Below are 13,160 nucleotides of genomic sequence, written 5' to 3'. Positions count from 1 at the left end.
TTTGATCTTTAAAGACAATGGAGTGAATTTCATAGAATCATAGGACTGAAAGGGACCCCGAGAAGTCAGGCAGTCCAGTCCCCTGCACTCATGGCAGGGCTAAATATTATCTAGACCATTCCTGACAGGTGTTTGTCTAACATGCTCTTAAAAATATCCAAAGATGGAGATTCCACAACGTCCCTAGGCAATTTATTCCAGTGCTTAACCACCGACAGGCAGTTTTTCCTAATGTCCAACCTAGACTACCCTTGCTGCGATTTAAGTCCATTGCTTCTCGTCCTAGTGCTCATGAAAAAGGATTCATAGCAGTGGTCTGAACTTAACACTAAGGGTATATCTATCCTGCAGTCAGAGCTGGCACTGTAGCATATGTAGACATACTTGAGCTCAGGGCCGGTGCAACCATTTAGACGACCCAGGCAGTCGCCTAGGGCACTGGCATTTGGGGGGCACCATTTTCTTTGGCAGCGACCTTGGCAGCCGGATCTTCGGCTGTCCCGGTCACAGTTGGCATTTAGGGGAGAGGGAGCTGGGGCAGGGGAGCGCGGGGAGGGCCGCCTGCAGCAAGTAAGTGGGGGGAGGCAGCATGCAGGGGAACTCCCCACCCCAGCTCACCCTGCCCCGCCTCCTCCCTGAGCATGCTGTGGCTGCTTCACTTCTCCCGCCTCCCAGGCTTGCGGCGTCAATCAGCTTAGGCGCTGCAAGCCTGGGAGGCGGGAGAAGTGAAGCAGCCACGGCACGCTTGGGGAGGATGCGGGGCAGGGGTGAGCTGCTTCACTTCTCCCGCCTCCCAGGCTTGCAGTGCCAATCAGCTAAGGAGCCACTAGGCTGGGAGGCGGGAGAAGTGAAGCACCGACGGCGCGCTCGGGGTGCTTGTGCTTGTGCACGGAGCAGGGGTGAGCTGGGGCGGGGGGTGGTGCCTCAGGGCAGAGAGTGGGGAGCTACCGCAAGGGGGGCGCCTCAGGGCAGAGAGTGGGGAGCTACCGCAAGGGGGGCGCCTCAGGGCAAGGGCGCAAGGTGGAAGTTTTGCCTAAGGCATGAAACATCCTTGCACTGGCCCTGCTTGAGCTAATTTTGATCTAGCTATGGTGGGTACCAATAGCAATGAAGCCAAAGCTGCAAAGGAGGCAGCACAGGCAGTATAACTCTGCCTAGGACTGTGGGTACGTATTCAAGCAGCTAGTCTGTGCTGCCATGACTTCACTGTTGTTCAAGTTATATCTACATGTGCTGCAGTCACACTTCTGATTGTCTATGAATATATCCAAAGTGGTTAGGCTCTATGCAAGCTTCCTCAGCTTACTCTTCCAATGCATTTCAGTCCTGTCCTTTCACACCCCTGTTTATTCCAATCTATGAATTCTGAATGCACCCCTCAAAGCATCTAGTGACCATTCAGATGAATTAATAAATGTAAGTTTGCCATCTCACTAATATTGTATTCACAGTCGTACATTGTGCTTCCAATGCACCGCAGTCCTGATCTGCAAGCTTTCCCTGATATTTCAGTGCCAAGCTACCATACAACTCTGTTAATACACTTCATTATCACCCTGAAGCATCTCCTGCAATTCTAGTCCTTGGCCTTTCTTGAGCAGAAACAGTCAATGGTACTATTGATATTTATCTGGCTCAGAAGTGGTGGTTATTTTCTCCTGGGATGAAACCTGAGGCTTTAGCTTTCTGAACTTTTCCTTTTCTATATTTCTTAGCATTTATTGTACAGGTAGAGTGTGTTCCATGTAAAACCACGTTTTCCTTTTATTTTGTAGCAGCAAACTTTGGTCTCATTAGTGCTGATGAAAAGCTTTAGCAAAATATTTACACACATAACCCAGTCCCATTGCCATCGATAGACTAAAGCATGTGCTTCAAGCAACGCACGTGCTTAAGTGCTTGGCTGAATTGGAACCTGAGCTAGAATATAAATTAATTGCAGACTTTTAATCTATCTGCAAGACTGCAAGGACCCAGTAACAGTTTCTTTCTAAAAGAATCTGTGATTAAACTCTTTGAAACAAAAGCCTATTCTATGCATTCCCATTTTACCTCAAACAAATCTATGTTTCTTGTGGAAGTGAGGAGACTAGCTTCCAACATATATAATTTGAATAGATGCAGTGGAAGCTTCTTAATAGTTCTGGAAATAGAATGCCAGTCTTTACTAGCAACACCACTGCTATTCTAGGCCCTGATCCTGCAAACTTTTACATGAGTAGTCCTATTGATTTCAGTGAGACTATTCACACCAGTAAGGATTACTCACATGAAAGAGGAATTGTAGGATCAGGCCCTTAGCTGAGCAGCTCTTTTAAGCAGTGATTACAAAACCAACCCACAGTTTTGGATAATTGTCAAAATGTGCAGAATACTATAATTTCAGTGCAATGATAATTATAGGCAATGCCATATGCCTGTGTGGTATGTACATTTCCCTTTAGTGGAGTTACATGAAGCATATTAAATAGGCTGAAGAAAATGTTAAAACGACCCAAAAGCATCAAGACAAAAATGTCATGTGTAACCAAGCTTGCAGCATTAAGCAGAACTTTGAAAAGTGAATCTCTCAGGAAGACATTCTGAGCTTGAGCAGAGAATGGTAATAATCTGACGGTAAAGCTAAGCATAGCTATGGTTAAAATATTTTTTCCATTTGTACTTTACATGATCACAATGGGGCCCTCGTAATAAAACAAAACACATGAAAAAACAGATATATTTAGGGATAGAATGTTTTCATGGCCAGATTACGCATTTCTGAAGTTATCTATTATTTATTGGGCTGATCCTGTCCAAGGGGCTGAGTGTCTTTGAGGTGCTGAGTGCCCCTCAATTACCCTAGGCTTCCGCACCTTGCAGAAGCGGGCCCTATGTAAGGTATCAGTGGGGTGCTGAAGGGATAGCTCCAATTTACCTCACCTCCTTGCATTCCTAGACAATCTCTGCTGATAAAAATCAGTTGGGAGGAAAGAACTAAGTGAACTTATTGCATAATGGAACTTAATTACTGTGCAATTAAATTTCAAATCACTCTCAAATGAATATCATATTGTCAACCTTTCAACATGTTTTGCTAATACCTCAGTAATTAAATAACTTTGCCCTGGCAGAACAATTGCATAAACTAAAGCAGCAGCAGCTACTGTAGCCTGGTGGCATATTTATATGGTATACATTTTGGATGAGCGCAATGATTAATTGACACATAAAATGCCAGATGTAAACTGACATTGCTCAATTCACCTCACTGGGGCTGTGCTGAATTTTCACCAGTTGGGGATCAGGTTCTTCATCTCAAAACAGACTCTATAAAACAGCCACAATAGGTTTTCCGGTGCTGATGACAGCACAGGCTGCAGTGCAATGGAAAGACCAAAGGGGAGGTTTATTAAAGCAGGAATGGTTACTTTAGAGAGGTGCCTCATATTTTCATTTTGATTTCTCTCTCTGCTTAAAGGAAACTGAAGCTCATTAGCACACACTTGCAATGGGCACCATGAGATCAAACAACAAAACAGCAGCGCTGGTTCTTAAGTCTGCATCCCACTGAAGGCAACATGTTTCCGAGGAAGAACAAAAAGCCCTCCTCTGCATGTGCCTGCCAGCACTGGAGGATCCAGGAGCCGAGAGAGATTACCCTGCGAAAGTGACCTCATTTTGCCTTAGGAAGCATATTCCAACAAACCGATCTTTGACGCCAGCCCCGATTATTCATGGTTAAGGAGCACAAAGGGAGAGGCGGGAGGGAGAAAATGTGACAAATCCACTTTTTTTAAAAAACACACATCCATCAAAAAACATCCAGGAAGGAGACAACAATCAATGAATCCACCCGCACATCTGCCCTGCTCTAGCTCCCAGATCCCCCCCGCTAAGGGAGGGAGATGCAAGGCGGGCGGAGGTGGGGGGGAGGCTGATGCATACGATCTCTCCCTTACCTTGAGGAACAAAAAGAGCCATAGCAGGGAGCAGAGGGTCATCCGGGTGCTGCTCCCTCCCTTGGGCCGGGGTCCGATCATTGAAGTGCAGCGGGAGGGTTGCACGCAGAAATCTCAGCCGGGCTGCGGGGCTTTTCCTTTGGCTGGCTCCGAAGTGGGGTTCGCAATGGCGAATTGCCGCGGCGTCAAACGGCTTGAAGCACAGCCGTCCCTCCCAGGAGACACACCATGCCTCTCCTTCCCCTCTTCATGTGTTTTACTGGGGAAGGGGGGGGGGTATTTTTCCAGTAGTTTCTTTGATATCTTAATTAAAGGGGGGGAGGGTAAATCGATACTCTGCTGCGGCTGTGCTCCTTCTCCGGAGGTGCAGAAGGTGATCAGCTGAGCCTCCAGTTTTCCTTTGCTCTGGTCCTTCCCTATTGGCTTTCGGTGAATGAATGAAGACTCCTCATTCCAGGCTGAATGTGACGAGCAGCCTCCCACCTCTCTCTTCCCCATCCTCTCTTAGCTCCACCCTTCCCTTCCCCCAAGCTCTGCCTCTGCTCCCAAGCCGGGTCTCTCGTGCTTTCACCAGCCTGTTCTCTGGCTTGTCACCGTTCCGAAGCAAAAAGCAAATAAAGTCACAAAGCAAAATGCATCCTCAGCCCTTTCCCCTTGCCTCCCAACCAAGTTTGACAAGATCCTCATCTATCTTCCTCGACAAGAAACTGGCCAAAAGCACTCTCAGCATGGTGCCCCACCCACTTTTTCCCGGCAAGGTAGTTTCAAACTGAGCTGCCAGAGGAAGAAAACACACCAGGGTAAATATGGCTATAAAACCTTATTATTCCCCGAGAGACCCACCCTGTTTCTCTAATATCCTAGCACCAACACAGCTAGAAAAACACTGCAGATATTATACCCTGTCTGGGACATTATGGTGATTTCAGTCTATACTTTCCAAGGAGGGTTTCCATACACTTGCCTCTGTCGACCTCCATCTAGCAACTGGTTTCTGTTAATAACTGTCCCACACTTACAGTATCTGAGAATAAGATCCAGTGCCTAATTATGGTACTAATCCCAGTTTTGACTCTGTGCCCATACAGATCACCATAGATTTCTGGGTGGCTGCTCATACTGCTTAAAATTAACCATGTGCATAAGTTTTTGCAGGATCCAGGCTTAAGTGCTTAATAGTGCCAGGTGCAGAGCATCAATTGTGGGCACTCAACATCTTATAGGAGGCATTCAGGGCATGCAGCAGGAAGCCCAAACTGCTCTAGTATCATTGCATCACCTAACCCACTTAAAAAAATCCATTCAGACCTCCAGGAGGAAAAATCTGTTCCATAACCTTGGATTCGGAGAAGATTATAACATCCAGTTTATAGATCTGATTCCCTTTCACACTGATGTAAATCATGAGTAACCTTATGGAAGCAGGTTGAGTTACAATCCATGTAGGCATGAGGAAAATCAGGCCACATAATGTAAATGTGCAGATATGGACTGATGGCACAGAACTGAATGGACTTTGTTATTGGACCTTGAGTGCTTTCTACTTTTTGTCTAAGTGATCCACTGTTTTACATGTGGGCTGATACAGTGGCTGAATGAAAATGTTTTTGAAGTTTGTTTTGTTTCCTAATGTTCCAGAGTCACTAAAGCAGGATGTTGCCTACTAAATTAATTAATGCGCCTACTTAATCTTGTGAATGAGTCTTTTAAAATAATCAATTCAAAAGTTGTTTTCTTACAGTGATATGAGTTGGATGATGAATCAGAGTTTAAAGGCTCTGTTTAACTTACGTGCAGTTTCTCTCCAATTTTCACATAATTTGGGACTTGAGTCAACAGAAGCTCTGATTTCTATGACTCTGGAGCCAGATGAGGGTTTGGTTTTTTTCTGGAGAATTAGGCACTTAAATGGTGCTAGCTGAATTATATCCTGCATTTCATGGGGATTAGTCCAGAAAATAATGGGAAATTTAGGTAGCAGGCAGCCCCTGGGAAGCTGCCCACATTTACAGCCCTAGAAGGAAATTGTTGTTTGCATCTTTATTTCTTAGTAGTTAGGAACAGCAAGGGCCTAATTACACAGAGTACCATCTACCAGTGCACGATATAGGTCCAGTGAGTGTGTCAGGCTATGGGGCATTATCTGGAACCTGTTAACAAAAAGGTAACTCCAATTCAGCATTTCCTTCCTTATACACAGGTGTTCAGGATGATGGTTTAAAAGAGTGGCTGCTTGAAAGACAGGGCAGTGAATACTTTTGGGAAGGTAGAATTCTTATGTCATGGTATAGGCAAGTACAATGAACTTCAGAACTTAAGGGACATTCTGCAGCTGGTAAATTATTGTAGTGACAATAAACAACTAACTCTTGAGGGAAAGAGCTTACTGACTTCCTTTTCTGGGCAAATCATTCCACAAGTTTACAATCAGATAGCAATCAGATATTATATTTGATATGGCCTAAAATTAAGAGAAAAATCCAAGAGATCTCATCTGACACTGAAAAATCTTCCTTCCTTACTGTTCTCCATATACCCCTTTGGTGTCTCAAAACAACACTCTCAGAGGCAACAGTGGAAGAAAGTTGAATGAAATGAGAATTGCTTCAGGAATAAGGATACCTTAGGGTAAGGGACTTGGGTAAGACTTCCATAGTTATAAGATCTGGGTAAGCCAACTCACAGCCCAACATGAAAGACTGGCTATGATAACTTTGTACCTACCCAGAATCTCTACAATGTGTCCCTCCCACCCTACCCCCTATGCTGCAATTTGTGGAACAGGCTGGTCCTTGGCAAACAGTCTTATGGCTGTCTCCTCAAGCCAAATACAAGGCTTTTAGGGCCCCTTTACACCACACTAGTCCTTTTATCTGGTGCAAAGGGCTGAAGAAGGGGCAAGGATCTTTCATGTTTTGCACTGCCACTACAGTATAACCCTCCCCACTCATCTCATACCCTTCTGAAACCAATGGGGGTTAAGGCTATTCAGCATCTCTCCAGTGATCAGGCTAGTGTGCATATATAACTGGAATCCACAGGAGATGATCATTTTATTATTTGTATTAAGGTAGCCCCCAGAGACCAATCAAGATCAGGACACTATTGTACTAGGCACTATATAAGCACAGAGTAATAGGCAGTGGCTGCCTGAAAGAGCTTGCAATCTAAACAGAGAAGACAGACAAAGGTAGGGGAAAGGAATGCGACATCCGAGCAGAGTGAACAAAGCGAAGGTTGGCAGCCTATGGAGGTCAGTCATGTTAGGCCCATGGTTTTTGGTGACTGTTCCCTGGAAAGTCTTGGGAAGCAACTGAAAAATTGCAAGAAGATGAGATGTCAGAGAGTAATAAAGAGACACAAGACCTGTTTGAATGGGAGGTGAGAAAAATAAATTCACAAGAAAAAAACCTGGGAAACATGGAAAGATGAATTGATTACTCTATTTTTTTTCTTTTAGTGTCTGAGCAATAAAACAGAAATAAATGAGTCTGTTTATTACTAAAACAATAAGACAAAATAATTAATGAGAACCTTTGTGATACCACAATTTCAAGCAGAATAATAATTCTGTAACAGTGTGCAGTAACTTTCTGTAACAGTGTGCAGTAAAGTTAAAAGGTACTGATGAGCAACTACCAAAAAATACTTCATGACAAATAGCAGCTACCCATTGTGTACAGAAGAAATGTTATACTGACAGTTTGAAAGGCAATACAATGTAAAGTATGCAATGCCCCCAGAGCAGCCTGGGGAAAATAGCAAGCAAGAGACTTAGGAGGCAGTACTATATTCCCAGTTACTGACTGGTCCTCAAACCAAATGATTGAGAAAGAGCCTGGACCTCCACTCTGGCCCCTTTGTACTGCTTCTTGTAGGGCAGCTGGGACTTCCCGATTCTCAGAGGAAAATCCCCAACTCACATAAAGCTGAGATCAGCAACTTTATGCCACCTTTCCCAGAGTGTACTGGGGATGAAAGGTAGCAGGCTGGGGACAGGAAAGCATGCTATGCTTTGGCAAACCCTATTGGCATAATCTTCCCTAGAAGTCTGTTAAGTTACAACAACCCTCCTCAGATATTCCAGGCAGAACTTTAGTGCACTTTCGAATATGGGCCAGTGGGACTTGATATGAACTTTATTGGTTATGGCTAAGGTTGTCACAGATATTGTTAGTAAAAGTCACAGACAAGTCATGGGCAATAATGAAAAATTCACGGAAGCCCGACTTTTACTAAAAATATCCATGACAAAAGGGGAACCTGGGTAGCTTTGGGCGGGCTGGGAACTCCATGGCTTCCACCACCCCTGGGGGCTCAAAGCTCCAGGATCCCTTGCCTCTGGTGGCTCTGAGCTGCAGCGGTTCCTCTTGCCATCCGCAGCTACCGGGAGCTTCCCCTTGTGCCCATGGAGGCAGGGAGCTCCGGGGGTCCCCCTGCCATCCGCAGTGGATGGGCACAACAGGGGTCCCTCATTCCACCCGCAGAGGTGGAGAGTTGCAGGGGTTCCCCGCTGCCTACAAAGGCTGGGAGCTGAGAGGTGAGGGGTTCACCTGCCACTTGCAGCATCCAGAAGCTGTGGGGGATTCCCTCTGCAGGCAGGGGACCCTGCAGCTCCCAGCCAGGGCTGGCTGAAGTCACGGAGGTCTTTGGAAGTAATACATTCTGTGACTTCCGTGACTTCAGTGACTAAATTGCAGCCTTAGTTATGACTCAAGCTAAGATTTTGTCATAGATATTTTTAGTAAAAGTCACAGACAGGTCCCAGGTAATAAAAAATAATTCACGGATGCTTGTGACCTGTCCATGACATTTACTAAAAATATCTGTGTCAAAGTGGGGTGCTCAGCTGCAGGGGTCCCCATACCACCTGTAGCAGGTAGGCAGCTGCGGGGACCTGCTCAGAGTTCTAGGGTCCTCTTGCTGTCTGTGACAGCCAGGAACTGCGAGGAGCGTCTGCCACCCACAGCAGAGATACCCCACAGCTCCTAGCCACTGTGGGGAGACCCTGCAGCACGCACCAGGCACAGCTGTTCCCCACCCCCACTCATCAGCAGATTGGGGCTGCATGGTTGCCAAACAGCTGGTAGAGGGTGGAGCTCCTTCAAGCAGCTGGTAGGGCTCAGTACCACCATCAAACCACTCTTTAGCAGCTAAAGGAGGGGCTTGGGAGAGGGCAGAGAGTTGTGGGAGGAAGGAGAGGGAGTGGGGGTGGGAAGAGGCAGAGCGAAGACAGGGCCTTAGGGGAAGGGGCGGAGTGATGGTTGAGCACTTCTGGGGAAAAGAAAAAATCAGCACCTATGCCTGTCATATAAGACAATAAATTTGCTTGCAAAGATCTGTAAATCTGTATTTATTCATGCCATATATAAGCAAATAAAACAATTCACTTCCTCTAAGCTTATCAAAACTTTTTAATTTTAAAGAATAACTGAAATGCACTATCAAGAAATTACATTGTGCACCAACATTGGATGAACCAGTATTAAATAGTCCTACAGTAGGTGACAGCCTTAAAATGTTAACCCTAGTCCTTTAATTCAAAAGGTTGCTTTTCTCGCCTTTGCCTTCGTGAACTGAAGCACAGCAGCATCAGAGAGATCCAAAGAGTGACCAGTGCCATTTTCAAGCGATAAAATAGCAAGCGATGCCAGTCTCTCATTGGCCATCATCGATCGAAGATATGTTTTAATGAGTCTGAGCTTCAAAAAGCTGTGCTTACCAATCGCAACTGGACCAGCAGCATGAGCAGAATCCTAAAAGCTATCCACACATTAGGAAAAGTGTCCTTCAGCTCTGCATTGGAGAATTTGGAGTCGCAAGTGCTTACTGTGTGGCAAAAATGTGACATGTCCATTTTGACAGAGGTCTTCATCATTGGCATCCAAACATTCCCCATGTGTCAGCATCCAATGAAGGACTGTACAATTGTTCAAGAGTGTTTTCCTGTCCATCGGAAGCTTACTAAGATCAAACAAAAAAAGCCCAGGTCTTTTTGTGGCACTTCAAACTTTTCTTCAAGGGACACTTGAGTAATGTCAATGAGTGAGCAAAAATCTCCCTCTTCAATTTTTCTTTCGAGCTTCTCATCACCTCACCTCTGCTCTCATAATCAAACTGTGTCGTCTTCCAATGAATATGAATTTCCTTGAAGACAGGCTCAACTCTTAAGTTTTCTGCCATTTCTTTGTCAGCAATGATTGCATCTTCAAATCTGTTGTCTCTGTAGGCCACCACGAAATGAAGGCAGCTTCTCATCAATGTAGTAACAGTCACAATGTTCATCGACTGAGTTTGTAATGCCTTGCTTACAATGTTTACTTGAAACAAGATATCATGCCAAGCCACAACCGAGACCAGAAATTAGAAGTCAGTGATCTGGTTTGCCAGGCTTTGCAGCTCATTTCGGATTCCAACTTCGGCTTAACTTGACTGTGACAGTTCCATTAGGGAATCGTAAACCTCAGTCACTTGGTACCTCACTGGCCTTATACTGACAATGCGGCTCTCCTAGCAAGTGTCACTTAGTGGCTTCACAGTCAAATTTGTAACATTATCCTTGAGACTCTTCTACCTGATAATTGATGCTGAAAAGAGGACATATATTCTTTGCACTACTCCGAAGAGAGATACTGAATTTAAAGATGATGAACCTGAATCTGCCACAACCAGGTTGAGGGTATGGCCGCCACAAGGCATGAAGAAAGTTCTTGAATTCAGTGCAAGGATCCTTGCCTAGACACTACTGTTTCTTCCTTTCATGTTCAACCCATTGTCATAGCCTTGGCCATACAATCCTGAAGCTTCATTTTATTCTCATTCCAAACATACATAAACAGTTCTGTTAGGCCTTTTCCAGTAGAGTCATCCACAGAGCAGAAACAGATAAAGTGTTCCTTTATTTGGATATAACCATCCTCGTTTTCAACAAATTTTACGGTAAATGACATCTTTTTACTGTAACTAATGTCAGCAGTGCAGTCCATTATTATGGCATAGTACTTTGTTTTGCCAAGCCACATCAATATTATCAAGCACCTTCTTTGCCACAAGGTCAAATTGATTTGTTTTGAAATTTTTTGCTGCAGTAAAGGTCCATAGCTTCTTTATGAACTATTCGATGTAGGTGCTCATGCATGACGTTGTCATATTTCTCAAGAAGCTCTACCAAACCAAGGAAATTACCATTATGTTCAGTGAACAACTTATCCAATGATCACCGGAAAGCCAAATTAATCTTTGCAAGGAAGAGTGAAATTGACATCAGATGTTCAAGCACGTTCCTCCAATGCTGGGTTTCTACATTACAACTATGGTTTTCTGCATCTATGCATTTATTCAGCTTGAGCCTGCACTCGACCTCCATCCATCTGGAATAGGCTATAAAATGGCCAGGTGACTTTTCATCTTGTTTCAGAGCATCAGCTAAGTTATCCCCATAATTGGACCCAGGAATTACAAGCAACAATTTGGCGTTCTTGTCAAATATTTTGCAACAGAAACAGAACACTTTGTCAGTTGATTTCAAGTAAACTAGCCAACACTGATTCAGTTTCTCGCCATTCTCGAGCATTCTTTCACAGTGTGACTTTGAGAAGCATTGCTTCTGATTATTTACCGGAAACATCATATCCTCAATTTTGCCCAGCCCATTCAAAATTGTACGATCAATATAGGTAGAGTTTAAGATCACCGGCCATAAAGAAGGATCTGATGTATCGATTTGTGGTGTGCAATTTTTTCACAGCTTTTTCCTTCATCATGCGAAGCTGATTCTTCTTTATCATTTCTCTCCTTTTCATGTAAACCAGATGTTTCTTTGTCATTACTCTCCTTTTCATGTGAGCCACATTCTTTTCTATCATTACTCTCAAGGAAAACTGGATGATTCTTCATCATTTTCCTCACATTTCCATTCTTTATCTTCAGGTAACTCTGCAAATTCCTTCCTAATAGGATTTCCATCATTTACACTTTGGTCCTGAATTTCTTCTGCATTGAGATGATTGCTACTGCCTAAAGCCCAGTCTATTTTGTTCTGTTTCAGATATTTTCTCACCAAATTTGCTCCTTTCTGCAAATTAGATTGCAATTGAGCTTTTCGCTCCTATACTGAGCTCCTGAAGGTTTCTTCAGGGGCATCTTTTATTTTCTCTGGGGGAAAATAGACAGTATTAGGAAGAGCAAAAGTCTATGTTCCTCAGTCTTAGAACATCATCAGACATTATGTGTTAAGCATGCCAAAAGAAGTAACAGTATTTCTTTCATGTTGTTGCTTAAATAGGGGTTCGATAGATATCTCTGGCATCTCATTAAATATGTCCTTTATTAGTCACTACTTATACTCTTCAAGTCTTATAACACAAGTACACTTTCACAATTAGACAATAAAACAAAAGTCACAATATCACAGTGGGGCCCTCGCTTCACTTCAATTTGTTCTTATATCTCACTGACTGACTGGCAATGCCTTGCCTTTTCTATACCCGCAAAGGCATGACTGAGAACATTCTAGGAGGTTCAAGGAAAATGTAGTTCTTAGAAAGTCTGGAAGGTTCCACAAAATTCTACAAAGGTCCAGAACATTCTGTGAGGGTAGTGAAAAATGAACCCACATATGGATTACCTGAAACATTTTACTTCAAACATTATATTGTCCCTTTCGTAGCTATCAATGAAAACAGCACCACAAGTCCAGTGCCCCCCTCTGAAGGAAAGACTCGACACCAGGTTGCAGGATAACTGAGGGGGTGAAAAAAGCCGCTTTTCCGAGCTCACCTCCCTCTTTTATTTCTCTTTTCTCCCTCCTTGCACATGTGCAATTACATGTTTACTACTCCCAGAAGGTAAATCTTTCCACTACATATAAGGTTACAAAGCCATATTATATTGCGGTTACATGTTGCACAATCAGCTAATTATCCTGAATTTGGCAGCTCAATGGCTACAAGGCACATCGCCAAAAGGCGAGCAAAATAATATTTGATTAATGCTAATAGGTCAAAGAGAGACAACTTCCCTTCCGAGGAAGGAAGGTCGTGTTCCGGCCAGAAAGGATCCGGTGTGCCCAATCCACAGCCAGAAACGCGATGTTCCAGTCAGGGGAATGGCCTCCATTTCAAGATGGAAGATAATATCCCTACACCCCTCAACCCCGGCACCTCAGGCAGTCGTCTGGGTCACCTGTCCCTAAATCCAGCCCTGGTTAAACTCCTAGAG

The 13,160-nt window shown here is 44.1% G+C and overlaps 1 protein-coding gene across 1 annotated transcript in view; it reads right to left on the bottom strand.

Moving 5' to 3' along the window:
- The window catches only part of PTPRO (protein tyrosine phosphatase receptor type O), a 207,637-nt gene extending 203,263 nt beyond the window's left edge, over positions 1-4,374 (bottom strand). Inside the window, exon 1 of the mRNA XM_032770497.2 lies at positions 3,942-4,374. Coding sequence (XP_032626388.1) covers positions 3,942-4,022 — 81 coding nt within the window. The 5' untranslated portion in view covers positions 4,023-4,374. The remainder of the gene's footprint in view (positions 1-3,941) is intronic.
- Positions 4,375-13,160: the final 8,786 nt, after the last annotated feature.

The sequence above is a fragment of the Chelonoidis abingdonii genome, chromosome 1 (assembly GCF_003597395.2).
Source record: "Chelonoidis abingdonii isolate Lonesome George chromosome 1, CheloAbing_2.0, whole genome shotgun sequence".
NCBI lineage: Eukaryota > Metazoa > Chordata > Testudines > Testudinidae > Chelonoidis > Chelonoidis abingdonii.
This window is presented reverse-complemented; position numbering and strand designations above follow the sequence as displayed.